Source organism: Oncorhynchus kisutch, unplaced genomic scaffold, assembly GCF_002021735.2.
Source record: "Oncorhynchus kisutch isolate 150728-3 unplaced genomic scaffold, Okis_V2 scaffold1063, whole genome shotgun sequence".
NCBI classification, from domain to species: domain Eukaryota; kingdom Metazoa; phylum Chordata; class Actinopteri; order Salmoniformes; family Salmonidae; genus Oncorhynchus; species Oncorhynchus kisutch.
The window spans coordinates 371-14,813 of record NW_022263008.1 but is presented as its reverse complement, the minus strand read 5'-3'; the positions used below and the strand labels follow the sequence as shown (position 1 = coordinate 14,813).

General features: G+C 43.4%; 1 protein-coding gene across 1 annotated transcript in view; it reads right to left on the bottom strand.

Moving 5' to 3' along the window:
• Positions 1-13,648, bottom strand: part of LOC116364358 (anoctamin-10-like) — a 40,080-nt gene extending 26,432 nt beyond the window's left edge. The window contains exons 1-8 of the mRNA XM_031817544.1: positions 13,519-13,648; positions 11,765-11,884; positions 10,979-11,548; positions 10,676-10,731; positions 10,498-10,572; positions 7,937-8,119; positions 7,312-7,503; positions 6,961-7,089 (exon numbers count right to left, since the gene is read on the bottom strand). Coding sequence (XP_031673404.1) covers positions 6,961-7,089; positions 7,312-7,503; positions 7,937-8,119; positions 10,498-10,572; positions 10,676-10,731; positions 10,979-11,548; positions 11,765-11,884; positions 13,519-13,630 — 1,437 coding nt within the window. The 5' untranslated portion in view covers positions 13,631-13,648. The remainder of the gene's footprint in view (positions 1-6,960; positions 7,090-7,311; positions 7,504-7,936; positions 8,120-10,497; positions 10,573-10,675; positions 10,732-10,978; positions 11,549-11,764; positions 11,885-13,518) is intronic.
• Positions 13,649-14,443: the final 795 nt, after the last annotated feature.

Sequence of the window (14,443 nt, the reverse complement as noted above, 5' to 3'; positions counted from 1 at the left end):
CAGTTTCCTGCTCCAGTTTAGATGGACGTCATATTCTATTTGTCTCCCCTGATAGTAGGACCATTATATGGACAACGTCATTTTAATTGATTGTTTATCAGTGCTGGCAGAGTTTGTCTGATTAAAAAAGATTTTGCTTCGGTCTCCAGCAGGGCCGGTGTTGTGCCTAAAATCGCCCACCTGCCAGAATCCCCCCCCCCCCCCCCCCCCCCCATCACCTCTTCGCGTGTACACGCACACACTCAATTCTTCATTGCTGCGACTTGAGATTTCTGATCACATTAGGCTGCGTTTCATTTGACTTTTTATGTCAGTTTGATCGCGGGGGAGGATCTAGTAATGTCTGCAGTTTTCGGTTGGCTATTTGTTTCAAGTGTATTAGTCTACACATAAATCTCTTTGCCAAAATTCATCATCTCTCCGATGTCTTATTCAACTAGTAGTTGTTCTGAAATGTTTGTTGTTTGACTACATTTTACTCCCTTGTCTGTAATATACTCCCTTTACTCCCTTGTCTGTAATATACTCCCTTGTCTGTAATATACTCCCTTGTCTGTAATATACTCCCTTTACTCCCTTGTCTGTAATATACTCCCTTTACTCCCTTGTCTGTAATATACTCCCTTGTCTGTAATATACTCCCTTTACTCCCTTGTCTGTAATATACTCCCTTTACTCCCTTGTCTGTAATATACTCCCTTGTCTGTAATATACTCCCTTTACTCCCTTGTCTGTAATATACTCCCTTTACTCCCTTGTCTGTAATATACTCCCTTTACTCCCTTGTCTGTAATATACTCCCTTGTCTGTAATATACTCCCTTGTCTGTAATATACTCCCTTGTCTGTAATATACTCCCTTTACTCCCTTGTCTGTAATATACTCCCTTGTCTGTAATATACTCCCTTGTCTGTAATATACTCCCTTGTCTGTAATATACTCCCTTTACTCCCTTGTCTGTAATATACTCCCTTGTCTGTAATATACTCCCTTGTCTGTAATATACTCCCTTGTCTGTAATATACTCCCTTGTCTGTAATATACTCCCTTGTCTGTAATATACTCCCTTGTCTGTAATATACTCCCTTTACTCCCTTGTCTGTAATATACTCCCTTTACTCCCTTGTCTGTAATATACTCCCTTGTCTGTAATATACTCCCTTTACTCCCTTGTCTGTAATATACTCCCTTTACTCCCTTGTCTGTAATATACTCCCTTGTCTGTAATATACTCCCTTTACTCCCTTGTCTGTAATATACTCCCTTTACTCCCTTGTCTGTAATATACTCCCTTTACTCCCTTGTCTGTAATATACTCCCTTTACTCCCTTGTCTGTAATATACTCCCTTGTCTGTAATATACTCCCTTTACTCCCTTGTCTGTAATATACTCCCTTGTCTGTTAAATACTCCCTTTACTCCCTTGTCTGTAATATACTCCCTTGTCTGTAATATACTCCCTTTACTCCCTTGTCTGTAATATACTCCCTTTACTCCCTTGTCTGTAATATACTCCCTTTACTCCCTTGTCTGTAATATACTCCCTTTACTCCCTTGTCTGTAATACACTCCCTTTACTCCCTTGTCTGTAATACACTCCCTTTACTCCCTTGTCTGTAATACACTCCCTTTACTCCCTTGTCTGTAATACACTCCCTTTACTCCCTTGTCTGTAATATACTCCCTTTACTCCCTTGTCTGTAATATAACACACATTAATTATTAATTTTAGTTGCCTATACGTGACGTTTGTTCTATAGAAAGTATTTGACTGTTGTGAGCCACAGAAAGTATTTGACTATAGCCACAAAATTAAGGAAATTAGAAAGGGGTGGGGGATTTCGGCCAGAAAATACACTTGAAACAAATAGCCAAACCGAAAACTGCAGATATTACTAGTGCCCCCCCCCCAACCCCGATCAAACCGACATAACAAATCAAATGAAACGCAGCCTAACTGATCAGAAATCTCAACTAGCAAGCAAGTCGCAGCAATGAAGAATCGAGTGTGTGCGCGTTCACGTGAAGGGGGTGTGTTCTGGCAAGGGGCAGGTTTTCGGCACAACACCGGCGCCAAAACTAATCAGTTGGATGGCCTTTGATAGACATACGCGGGCACCGGACCTCCTATGTCTGCACGCGCTTGCTCGTTCACAAATATGTTTAATGTGTGTTATAGTAAAGCACACAGGCAGCTCCTGAGTTTCAAGTTTGGGGAAGTTTACAATCTATCCTACCATTTCTACCGACCTGCGTGACAGTTATGATTATTTTATATGCACATTTTCATGGAACAGTTTCATTTCAATAATACAATTGTAATTTCTCAAAATAATTGTCACGTGGTTAATCATAGAAATCTGAAGTAAAATGCTAAATATGTAAAAAGGCGAGAGTGCCAGCCTCCGCCACATGGACACACTGTGATCCATTGGTGGCTAAAGAAGAGCGCATTGAACTCAGAGATAGGCCAATGCAGCAGTAGGCCTATAGGCTATATCTTCCATCATCAACTAAGTACATTACATAGGCCTAAAGCTGACAAATAAACACAGTAGAAAATATCCTGATTAAAATGTTGGTTCTTTCAATCACATTCATCTCTGCTCCGCCTGTCTGCCTCCCTTTCTGTCTGTCTTGACTTAGGCTATTGCTAGAGAAGTTGTATGAACATTGTATCAAATCATCAACTGGGTCTGGCCAAAAGCTGTTGATAGGGAACAACACTGTATCAACTAGCCTATTCCAGCCCCTTGAAGTTTCTGTGCCAGTGAACTCCGGACAGACAGCTGTTTTTTAATGACGTTTCCACTAGCTATATGGGATCATCAGATCATGATATTTCGCTTTTTCACACCAACGCTTGGTGATTATCGAGGCTGGGAGTGTTGGAAAGATTTTTCAAATTCTGAGGAACTATCTTTCACAATGGATTTTAAAAAACAAGAGACTTCGTTGACAATGTGAGGCGAAGAAGACATAACTGAGGAGCTCAGTTTATTATTTAAGAACTTGAAACTCACGCCCCGCCTATGCATATACTAGTGATTTTGCTGTTGGTCAGTCGTCGTTGGCTGAGAAAAAGTTAAATGTGGACAGTTATTCTAACGTATTCAAAGTGCGCGGTAAGGACGCACGTCATTGCATCCTCCACCTACATGTTCTGTTAAAATGAATTACCATAATCTAAAATGTGATTTCTGTCATTCTGAGCACCGTGGGCAGACACCCTAATCATATTGGACCAGTACATTTCTCAAATGTCCGTTATTAAATGAAAATGCTATAGGTCAAATGTCTGGCACCACATTTTCACAACGGAAACCCTGACAAACACACAGGGAGAGAGCTTAGGTAACATTTTCTAAAAATGTGTCACTGTTTGATAGCGAGCGACATATTTAAATCAAACAGCAAAGTAAAAGCCACACTAGATGCAGTGTTCAGGGATTAAGTTGGTACACAGGACACATCCCAAATGTCACCCTATTCCCTACATAGTGCACTACTTTTTGACCAGAGCACTATGGGCCTTTGCCAAACCTAGTGCACTAGCTACTGTATATAGGGATTAGATTGGTTGGTACAGGGAATGCCAACTGTCAGTGCCCAGGGTCTGGGGCATGGCAAACCTGTGCTGGATTCTAATCTGATTATCTGAAAAACACCTTCAAATGGGATTGGCTCTCTGACTTCCTTCCTTTTTAACCCTCATGGGGAAAGTGACAACAAAGACTACTGATGTGTTTTACTTGCACAAATAGTATAGGCTTTATCTGGGAATAGGATGGAAGGTCAAATATAAATATTTCCTCCCGATTTCTCCTTGTTCCGTGGAATGTTTATTTCATCTCATTTTTTAAAAGTATAGTCAGTCTGTGCTTTGGTCAATGGATAATGCATGAAAGGGTAGGTTAACATCTCACAAAATGCATAACTATTACATAATCTGTGCAAATGTACAAACACATTCAATTTGACAATGACAACAGCATTTTAGTGTGTGCAAACTTGGTGTAATAATCTTTACATGTAGGCTAATCATTACATCTAGGAATGTTCCATCAATCCAATGTCTAGTGACCGCTTATACTGGGATCAGTGCATCAGAGAGGCAGAGGTTGGAGAGAATGCCTGGCCTGGATGCCCTGACTGCCAAGGGATCATCAAGTGTTTCAATTACTCCTGATCCTTAGCCTTCTCTCTCCCCTCCTTCCGACCGTCTCTGTGTCCGTGGCTCGGCTACCCTGTTGCCTGGTTACTGCTCTGTGAAGTATGCCATGCTGTACAGTAATTACCCAGGTATCACCTGCTCAACAATGAGCCCTGTCCCAGCCAATCACAGAGAGGACAGAGGAATAACAGCTAACCAGGAGAGCGAGAGAGACAGAGCCGAAGGGCCCTCGTAACATTTTGCATTGACTAGACTGAGTCCATGGCCTTTAAAACACAAACTAATGCAAGCTAGGCTAACTTCCATACATGTGACATATCAATGCGCCATTATATGGTGGTGAAGAAATCAAATTCCACAAGATACATTTTTTTCATTTGATGCTACAGATGTTTTTTTTTAATTGGGGGGGCGTCAGTATTTTCCCCACTCTCCTCCTATATGATCCAGTGGTCTGGTCCCACAACATAAGTCACTGCACTATAGTACTGTCTGCACCTCAAAGGTGAAATGAGGTATTGTACAGCAGCAACATATCACTCTGTGTCGTAGAGCTGGATTGACTCAGAAAGACCTGTTCTCTGTATCTTAGAGCTGGACTGACATCCCTGACAGAAGGCACTAGAGGCCCTAATAGCCATATCCTGCTCTGCTTCCTGTAACTGGCTTGGTTATTATGGCAGCATTCTAAATGGTACCCTATTTCCCTATAGTGCACTACATTTTACCATGGCCCATAGGGGAGTATATGGAATAGGTTGCCATTTGGGATGCAGGCTATATGTGAGCAACATTGACTGCCTCTGTAGCACTACTCATAGAATAGAATCTAGATATTCATAGAATAGAATCTCTGCCACAGTGTATCATGTGGATCAGTGATTCATGAATATTTCTCAAATCGTTTCTGGCAGATATTTTGCGGTGATTATGTATTGACAACGTTCAATGAATACATAAACAAACAATGCATCCAGAAAAGGATCAGTGTGTGTGTACCCTGTCCCTGCATGCTGAATAGCAGGGCTGGTTCTGCTGTTCCAGTCTGTAATGGACTGAATCATCTGGCAGGGAGACGCCAACCCACAGATCTACAGGAAATGTGCTGCTTGGCAGCAGTGTGAAACGTGCCTGGATGTACAATAAGCTAGTGAGGTAGGTTCATCTCTCTCAGCTACTACCCTCATTTCTCCTTCTCTCGCAACCTTGTGCTCTTTCCTATTTCTCTCTCTTGTTTTCTTTATCCCTCCCTCACGATCCCTCTCTCTTTGTCATGTGCAGACAACCAGACAGTAATCCAGTGTGATAACCCCCGTGCTGTAGATTTGTGTGACATCACATGTTCTACAGAGTGAGGTGGATTGCAGAGACAGAGCGAGAGAGAAAGAAAATAAGCCCTGATCCACCCTGCTCTCTGCAGCAGCTCACCTCCGTGCCAACTTCAGCCTGAGCCACTGAGGTTAGAGGTCACGGCATTATATTACCACACAGCATCAAGGCCTGAGCAGCCGAGCACAGAGCCCAGGCACAGAGTATACAGGCCACACACGCTCTTCATTCTCACAGGGTGGTCAGGGCAACTCCCTGGGCGCTGGAGACATACAGTATGTGCAGGAGGAGGTGTGTTGTATTTACTGCTGCCTATCTGGATGTCCATGATTCTGTCTGTATTGCTGCTGGTCTGTATTAGCTGGTGCAAAGACAGGAAATCAATAAATGCACAAATCCTAAATGTTTGAACCGCAGAAAAGGGATTGTCATACACAGTTAGTATTAAGAGAACTGGTTTACTTGCTCTGCGGCAGTTCTGGAGACAAATGCAAAAACTATTTTCAACCAAACATGCACCCATGACCTCGTTTCAAATCCATAAAAATACTATGTTGTTTAGCATATAGATAAAACCCACTAGAATGGCCTCTAAGGACTAATAAAATAAGTGTATTCTATTCTAATGAACTACCTCTCCTCTGCTTCAGGCCCCCCCTCTGCTCTTTTTTTGTCTTAGTTATTTTAAGCATTTTCTCTCGAGGGCTGGAGGTGCATGCGGAGGATGTTGCACAACGAGCTCCCCCAATTGTGATCCTAACAAACGTGGACTGACTGGAGTTATTCTGGGTCTGGAAGCTCTAACAGTGCATCTTCCACACATATCATTTCTATCACACCTATCTATTGGCCTACCCTCTGTACTCTTACCTGCTTACAGCTGCACTCAGACACAGTGGAGGAGACGAGACCTACAGTACAGCCAGGACATAAACACCCTGTCATCATCATCTTTACACACGCTACCAAAGCAGCAAGGATGGAGCTCTCATTCTATGACTCTCTGGCACCATCTGCTGGCCAGCCTGCTTCAACTCTATTCTGCTGGCCAGCCTGCTTCAACTCTATTCTGCTGGCCAGCCTGCTTCAACTCTATTCTGCTGGCCAGCCTGCTTCAACTCTATTCTGCTGGCCAGCCTGCTTCAACTCTATTCTGCTGGCCAGCCTGCTTCAACTCTATTCTGCTGGCCAGCCTGCTTCAACTCTATTCTGCTGGCCAGCCTGCTTCAACTCTATTCTGCTGGCCAGCCTGCTTCAACTCTATTCTGCTGGCCAGCCTGCTTCAACTCTATTCTGCTGGCCAGCCTGCTTCAACTCTATTTAGGCGCAATAAGCACCAAAACAGACACAATCTTGGAAATAAGTTTAATTCGATTCTAAAATGAGTAGGAAATGATTGCATACATGTCTAGTCAGATTGTGTGTGAAGAGTGAGAGGTGTGAAAACGGTACAGTACCTCGAAGCCCACCACCCACATTATGAGCTGTGTCTCTGACTCTGGGAAATAGGACTTGACTTGGGGGGACATGCCAATCAAGGCACAGTTGGTCACCACGGCGATCACACTCATGGCCTCAAAGGCAAGCTGGAAGAAAAGAAAACACAGGAACATTCCCCCTCTGACTGGTCTCCCTTTCCTTCCTATCCACCACAGTTCAAAACAATCATCACAGTTAGACAGGAACCTTTTTATCCTTGAAAACATATCTCCTTTAATTATCAAATAAAGTCCATCAAACCAACCAACCACACTAAATGTACTATAGAGAACTAAACAGAGTAGAAAGAGCTATTAGGTCAGCCTTACCTGCCACACCCCTATATTGGCTGCAGGCTCAGAGAAGGGTCTTTTGAACACCTTGCACATCTTGAAGGCATCCGAGTAGACCTCTGTGACGTTGTTGAGCACCACCAGCACCGCAGCCAGAGGGTAGACACAGGAGAACAGACTGACATAGCCAAACAGCAGGAACAGCTCCAGGTAGTCATCAAATGTTCCCTTAATAGAACACAACAGAGTTTATACAGATTCATGAGGTTAGACTAGAGCATTACACTACCCACTTCAGCCACTGGACTCTTCATCTATGTCTGTCTAAACACTGCAGTAACATTTCACTTGATGGGGGTATTCTGTGCATAAGGCAAGCATCACAGCATAACCAATCAAGACAGTGGTTAAGAGCGTTGGGCCAGAAACCGAAAGTTTGCTGGTTCGAATCCCCAATCCGACTAGGTGAAAAATCTGTCGATGTGCCCTTGAGCAAGGAATTAACCCTAATTGCTCCTGTAAGTCGCTCTGGATGAGAGCGTCTGCTAAATGACTCAAATGTATTGTAAAGACTGCAACGAACATGAAGGTATCATTCACATTCATCACAACCTTCCTAGTTACACATTCATTCCCCCATAACTTGAGTCCTGCAACTCACCAGGTAGGTGCTCATGTCTGCCTCCAGCTTGACCTGCTCAGAGAGGGGCAGCTCCTTGTCTTCCATGGTTTTTATCATCCTCTTATGGGCCTTCTTGTTCCTCCTCCTCTGGAGCCAGTAGGGCAGGAAGGCCTCCATGATCTGGTTCAGGATCTGAGACGTTATCAGCAGCGTGGCCAGACTCTGAAAGGAAATAAAAGAGGATATTGATAGTAGATAGTAGTAGCAGCAGTAGTATGAGTAGTAGCAGTAGTATGAGTAGTAGCAGTAGTAACAGTAGTAGTAGCAGTAGTAGTAGTAGTAGCAGTAGTAACAGTAGTAGTAGCAGTAGTAACAGTAGTAGTAGTATGAGTAGCAGCAATAGTATGAGTAGCAGCAGTAGTATGAGTAGTAGCAGTAGTATGAGCAGCAGCAGCAGTATGAGTAGCAGCAGTAGTATGAGTTGTAGTAGCAGTAGTATGAGTAGCAGCAGTAGTAGCAGTAGTATGAGTAGTAGCAGTAGTATGAGTAGCAGCAGTAGTATGAGTAGCAGCAGTAGTATGAGTAGTAGTAGCAGTAGTATGAGTAGCAGCAGTAGTAGCAGTAGTATGAGTAGTAGCAGTAGTATGAGTAGCAGCAGTAGTATGAGTAGCAGCAGTAGTATGAGTAGCAGCAGTAGTAACAGTAGTAACAGTAGTATGAGTAGCAGCAGTAGTAACAGTAGTATGAGTAGTAGTAGTATCTGTAGTAGCAGCAGCATTAGTAGCAGCAGCAGCAGTATTAGTAGCAGCAGCAGTACCAATAGTAGCAGTAGCAGGATAAGTAGTAGCAGCATTAGTACCAATAGCAGTAGCAGAGTAAGTAGTAACAGCACCAATAGCAGTAGTTGCAGTAGAAATAATAATAGTAGTCTCTCTCTCTCTCCCTCTCCCTCCCTCTCTCCCTCCCTCCCTCCCTCTCTCTCTCTCTCCCTCCCTCCCTCTCCCTCTCTCCCTCTCTCCCTCTCTCCCTCTCTCCCTCTCTCCCTCTCCCTCTCTCCCTCTCTCCCTCTCTCCCTCTCTCCCTCTCTCCCTCTCCCTCGGACCATGCCTCAAGACTACCTGGCATGATGACTCCTTGCTCTCCCCAGTCCACCTGGCCGTGCTGCTGCTCGTGCTGCTATGGAACCCTGACCTGTTCACCGGACGTGCTACCTGTCCCAGACCTGCTGTTTTCAACTCTCTAGAGACAGCAGGAGCAGTAGAGATACTCTGAGGGATCGGCTATGAAAAGCCAACTGACATTTACTCCTGAGGTGCTGACCTGTTGCACCCTCGAAAACCACTGTGATTATTATTAGTTGACCTTGCTGGTCATATATGAACATCTTGGCCATGTTCTGTTATAATCTCCACCCGGCACAGCCAGAAGAGGACTGGCCACCCCTCATAGCCTAGATCCTCTCTAGGTTTCTTCCTAGGTTCTGGCCTTTCTAGAGAGTTTTTCCTAGCCACTGTGCTTCTACACCTGCATTGCTTGCTGTTTGGGGTTTTAGGCTGGGTTTCTGTACAGCACTTTGTGACATCAGCTGATGTAAGAAGGGCTTTATAAATACATTTGATTGATTGATAGCAGAAGCAGCAGAAGCAGAAGCAGCAACAGAAGTAGCAGCAGTAGTAGCTGCAGTAAACAACTCTGGTTGCATCCCAAATGGTACACTTTTCCATTTACAATGCACTACTTTACACCAGGGCTCTAGGGCTGTGGTCAAAAGTAGTGCACTATATAGGGAATAGGGTGCTATTTAGACAGAAAATGAAACACAATAACAGCATTGGGGATATTGCTAGTAGTGAGAGCCTTATATATCTATCGCCGTCTCTGTTGCTAGTGCCTCTAGCCGTCCATGTGTCTGGAATGATGGATCACTTGAATCTGAACATCTAAGGCCAAAGGCCAGTAGTGACCAATGATGTGTATAAACTCTGGATTGCTGATGCTATGTATTGGCCATTTGAGAGGCTTTGAAGCCACCGGTTGGCCAGATTGGCTCTCCCCAGTGGGAGCAGTCCTCTATAGGAATGAATGGAATTCTACAGTATTGAAATTCAATAGGACAGAATGACATGTATTTAAGATGTTTTGTTGTTGTAGTAGTAGTGGAGACAGTAACAATAGAACTAAATATATATATATATATATATACATAAAGATGTTTTGTTGTTGTAGTAGTAGTGGAGACAGTAACAATAGAACTAAATATATATATATATATACATAAAGATGTTTTGTTGTTGTAGTAGTAGTGGAGACAGTAACAATAGAACTAAATATATATATATATATATATACATAAAGATGTTTTTATATCTTTGTTTTGTTTTATGTTTTGCTAACATATAATATAAAATGATGCATTTGTGTCCGTAATAGAATATACATGTCAAAAACAAATGTAGACATTAACACATGCATTTCTATAGCTCCCAAAATCTTGTTTACAATGAAGGAGGGTTACCAAGATGGCTGCGCGGTGGCTTCAATACAGCACCCCCTGTTAGTCATCCAGGGTATATATACACACATCATTGGTAGTGACCCACCTGTCTGAGAAGCACCATATCCTGCATCACAAAGGCAATGTAGAATAGGGAGGCAAAACAGTTGAAGAAGTTGAACTGGGGAGAGAAGATGACAAGTAAACTGTTAACAAAAGGATTTTCAAAATCAATGGTAACTTGAAATGATCATGGAAACAAACCAATTTCATGTATGACTCACCACCAGTACTTTAAGGACCAGGTGATTTTGAAATGTTGACTCAAGCCTGTGGTTTTCTAAAGCAAAAATAACATTGACTTCATAAACAGTGTGTCTTCTATCAAGTCAACAACTCTCCCTACAGTCAGCAAAAGAACAAGAGGAACACAGGAAACACCACTGTAGCATTAAGACAATGTATTTTTAGCCTCAATGATTTGTGTGTTCTGTTGTTTTCTGCATTGTTAAAACAACATTGTATGTATTATAAAAGATGAGTTAAAATGCATTCATCCACCCACCCACCCATCCAATCCCACTCACCCCAGCCAGTGAGGAACTCTGCAGCATAGCGGTATATGAGGTTCATGATCTCTATAACCACAGCGTAGATAATACTGGGGATAAAAAGTAGCAGTCCTGTCCAGAAGGTAGGCTCCTCATCATGGATCATCAAGGCCCAGCCCTCCATGTCAAAGTAGATCATCATGACGTAGAGAGACAGGTAGAGGCACAACAGCACAAAGGGAACAGACACCAGGTAGATCCTCAGCTGACGCTTGGCGTTTGAGTAGAGTGGCTCCGCCCGCCCCGTGACGGGGTTGACGCCCAAGACGCCGTGGAAGCCCGGCCTCGGCTCCTCGAAGGCTTTCTTCCTGCTTAGGGTGCCCCAGCCGTACGCCAGCGAAGCGCTGAGGCGCTTCCACAACTCCAGAATCACCGTGCACCACACCAGGTTGAAGCCGGCGAACACCGTGAACTTGTCGTAGTCCTCCCAGTCGAAGAGGTAGTATGGTATGCCTATGAGGGCCATGGGGATCAGGGCCAAGGTGAAATACTCCAGGAAACCAAAGTAGAGTGCCATACCCTCACCAAAGTAGTGCCTGATGTCATCTGGATGGACCATGGGGAATCATGGGGAGGATTTAGTCACAAACAAGCTATTAGAAGGTTCTTAGAATGTTCCATGTCTTGTACATGATGATAGCCTAATCATTTGATATACTCCAGTGAAGTTCATATTGAAAGAGATGGAGAACACTAAGATAATACTGTGTAGCCTTAGGATTCAAAGGGCAAAATGATCAAGCCATGGCAACTGTAACTTACCAAGAGGCTGGAAGGACAACTTGATCTTTTTGAACCAGGAAAAGGAAAGCCTTTTGAGTTCCTCCTTCTCATGCAGAGGGAAAACTTGGACAAGGATCCCCTTTGATTGCATTCTGCGTACTGAGATTACATTAAAAACAGAAGAGTCAGTCCATTCACACCCCCCCCCCCCCCAGTCTCCTGACGCTATTTGTCATGTGATTCTAGCCATCTTTATTAGATAAACATAATGAAACTTGAACTAGTGGCCCATGCCAGTGTTTCCCCAACTCCAGTACCTCCAACAGAACATGTTGTTACAGCCTCAGACAAACTCACCTGGTTCAACTCATTGAGGGCTTGATGATTAGTTGACAAGTTCAATCAGGTGTGTTTGTCTGGGACTACAATAACAAATGTGTACTGTTGGGGGTACTGGAGAACCGGGGTTGGGAAAAGCTGGCCTATGCAGGCCTATGCTCTTTTGGTGAGAGATAATTCCCGAGTTAAGTTGCTGAAGTGCTAAAAATGACTCTGAGAACATTGGCTACTTGAGAGCAATGAAAACAGTTGAGTTTGAACTGTTAACTTTCCTCATAATGAGAGAAAGCTTAGTTTTCTGAAACAATAACATACAATGGTGGGGACCCACATATGTACTAGTATATTTGTATAAAAATAAAAGCTTTAATTTCACGTCATTTCTTGACAAAATTATTTCCAAAACGTTGCATTATTTTTCTAAACAATTGGTTAAGCTGAATAGCAGTCTATCTGCTCAGCAAGAGCATTGACTCCTTATCTTGTATTTGAATAATCCACTGACATTTGCATATTTATTGTCCTTATTGCTGACTCTGATGGGGAGACAATGTGAGGATTATGTATGTTATGTTTCAAATATGGAATTGGCTTCAGACCTGGGTTCAAATAGTATTGGTTTTCATGTGTGCTGAACTTGACTGAGCCATACAGAAGATCTATACACCTGACTGACATCAGCATGATGGAAAAGGAACAGGGATTCATTGGGCCAGGTGATGTTTTTACACTTCTCAATTGTCCAGTATTGGTGATTGCATCCCAACTGGAGCTGCTTCTTGTCTTTAGCTGATAGGAGTGGAACCCAGTGTGGTTGTCTGCTGCAATAGCCTATCCGTGACAAGGACCGACGAGTTGTGCATTCCGAGATGACGTTCTGTGCCGTTATTTGCCTGTTTGCGGCCCGCCTGTTAGCTTGTACGATTCTTGCTATTCTCCTTCGACCTCTCATCAACGAGCCGTTTTTACCCACAGGACTGACTCTGACTGGATGTTTTTTGTTTGTCGTACCATTCTTGGTAAACCCTCGACACTGTCATGCATGAAATATACTGGAACCGGCACGCCTGGCACCGACGATCATACCACGCTCAGTCGCTTTGCCCATTCTAACGTTCAATCGATCAGTAACTGAATGCCTCGCTGCCTGTCTGCCTGCTTTATATAGCAAGCCACGGCCACATGACTCACTGTCTGTAGGAGTGCACTATTTTGGTGAACGGAGTGGTGTACCTAATAAACTGCCCACAGTGTAATGGCTCTGAGCTTCCCTAGCACAATAGAACCAATGGAATAGTCACAAAAGTCCAAACCCTGCCCAATCTGGCATTCCAATCCAGGCAGCAGGCTCAGAGTATTTGAAAGAAAATGTACACTATTTGAAACCAGGTTTGATGACTGTGCACCCAGTGTTTCAGTGTGGCTGAGGTCATAGGGTCAGTGGTGTAACTTACTGACTGACTTCCCTGGATACAGTTTCATCTTCGGATATCCAGGCACGTGGGCCTCATCCTTGGCCCTCAGGTTGTCCAGTTCATGTTTTATGATGTATTGACACTCTGCCATGCTCAGAAAACCATCCCCCATCACCTGTAGTATAGAGACACAGGACAATTAACAAGTTACAGGTCACTCTACAATACAATAACGTGCTCTTACACTAGTGTAGTAATGATGTTTATTTAAAAAAACATGCTGTATTTACATATCAATCTAGTTATTGCATTGTATTGTAATTGTATAGTAATATAGTTGTAATAATATAATACAGAACATTTAAAATACTATTCATCATCTATAGTACATTCACAGTTTACTATGTATGCATCACTAATGGCACCTATGCGTTAAGGAATAGGCGCCATTTGTGATCGTACTGTACCCTAGATTACCTTGGAACTCTTTGAAGTTGTGCTTGTTGGCATCCGTGGAAGCCTCTCCTGGAGCCGTCGTGATTTCCTTGAAGAAGCCCACGTCCTCAGCTCCGTATAGGAGCCTTTGCCAGAGGCCCCCACCACATACACATTGGGGTTGTCCTTCTCCGTGCCCTGAGCCCCTGGAGTCAGCTGCTCCACCAGCAGCTCAGCCCCTAACACAGCAGAGGAATCAGGATAGTATGAAGGCATCAATAGGCTAGGTGTTCATCCCAAATTACACCCTAATCCCTTTATAGTGCACTACTTTTGACCAGGGCTCAGATCAAAAGTAGTGCACTATGCTATGGAATAGGGTGCCATTTGGGGACGTAGCCTAGGGCAACCATATTGTATCAACAGAGTCAGACTGACTGGTTAATAGATACAGTAACTAAAAGGGACTTTCACACTATTGTACCGAACCGTGCTCTTTTCAGTGAGTATTTCACGATATAAGTGATAA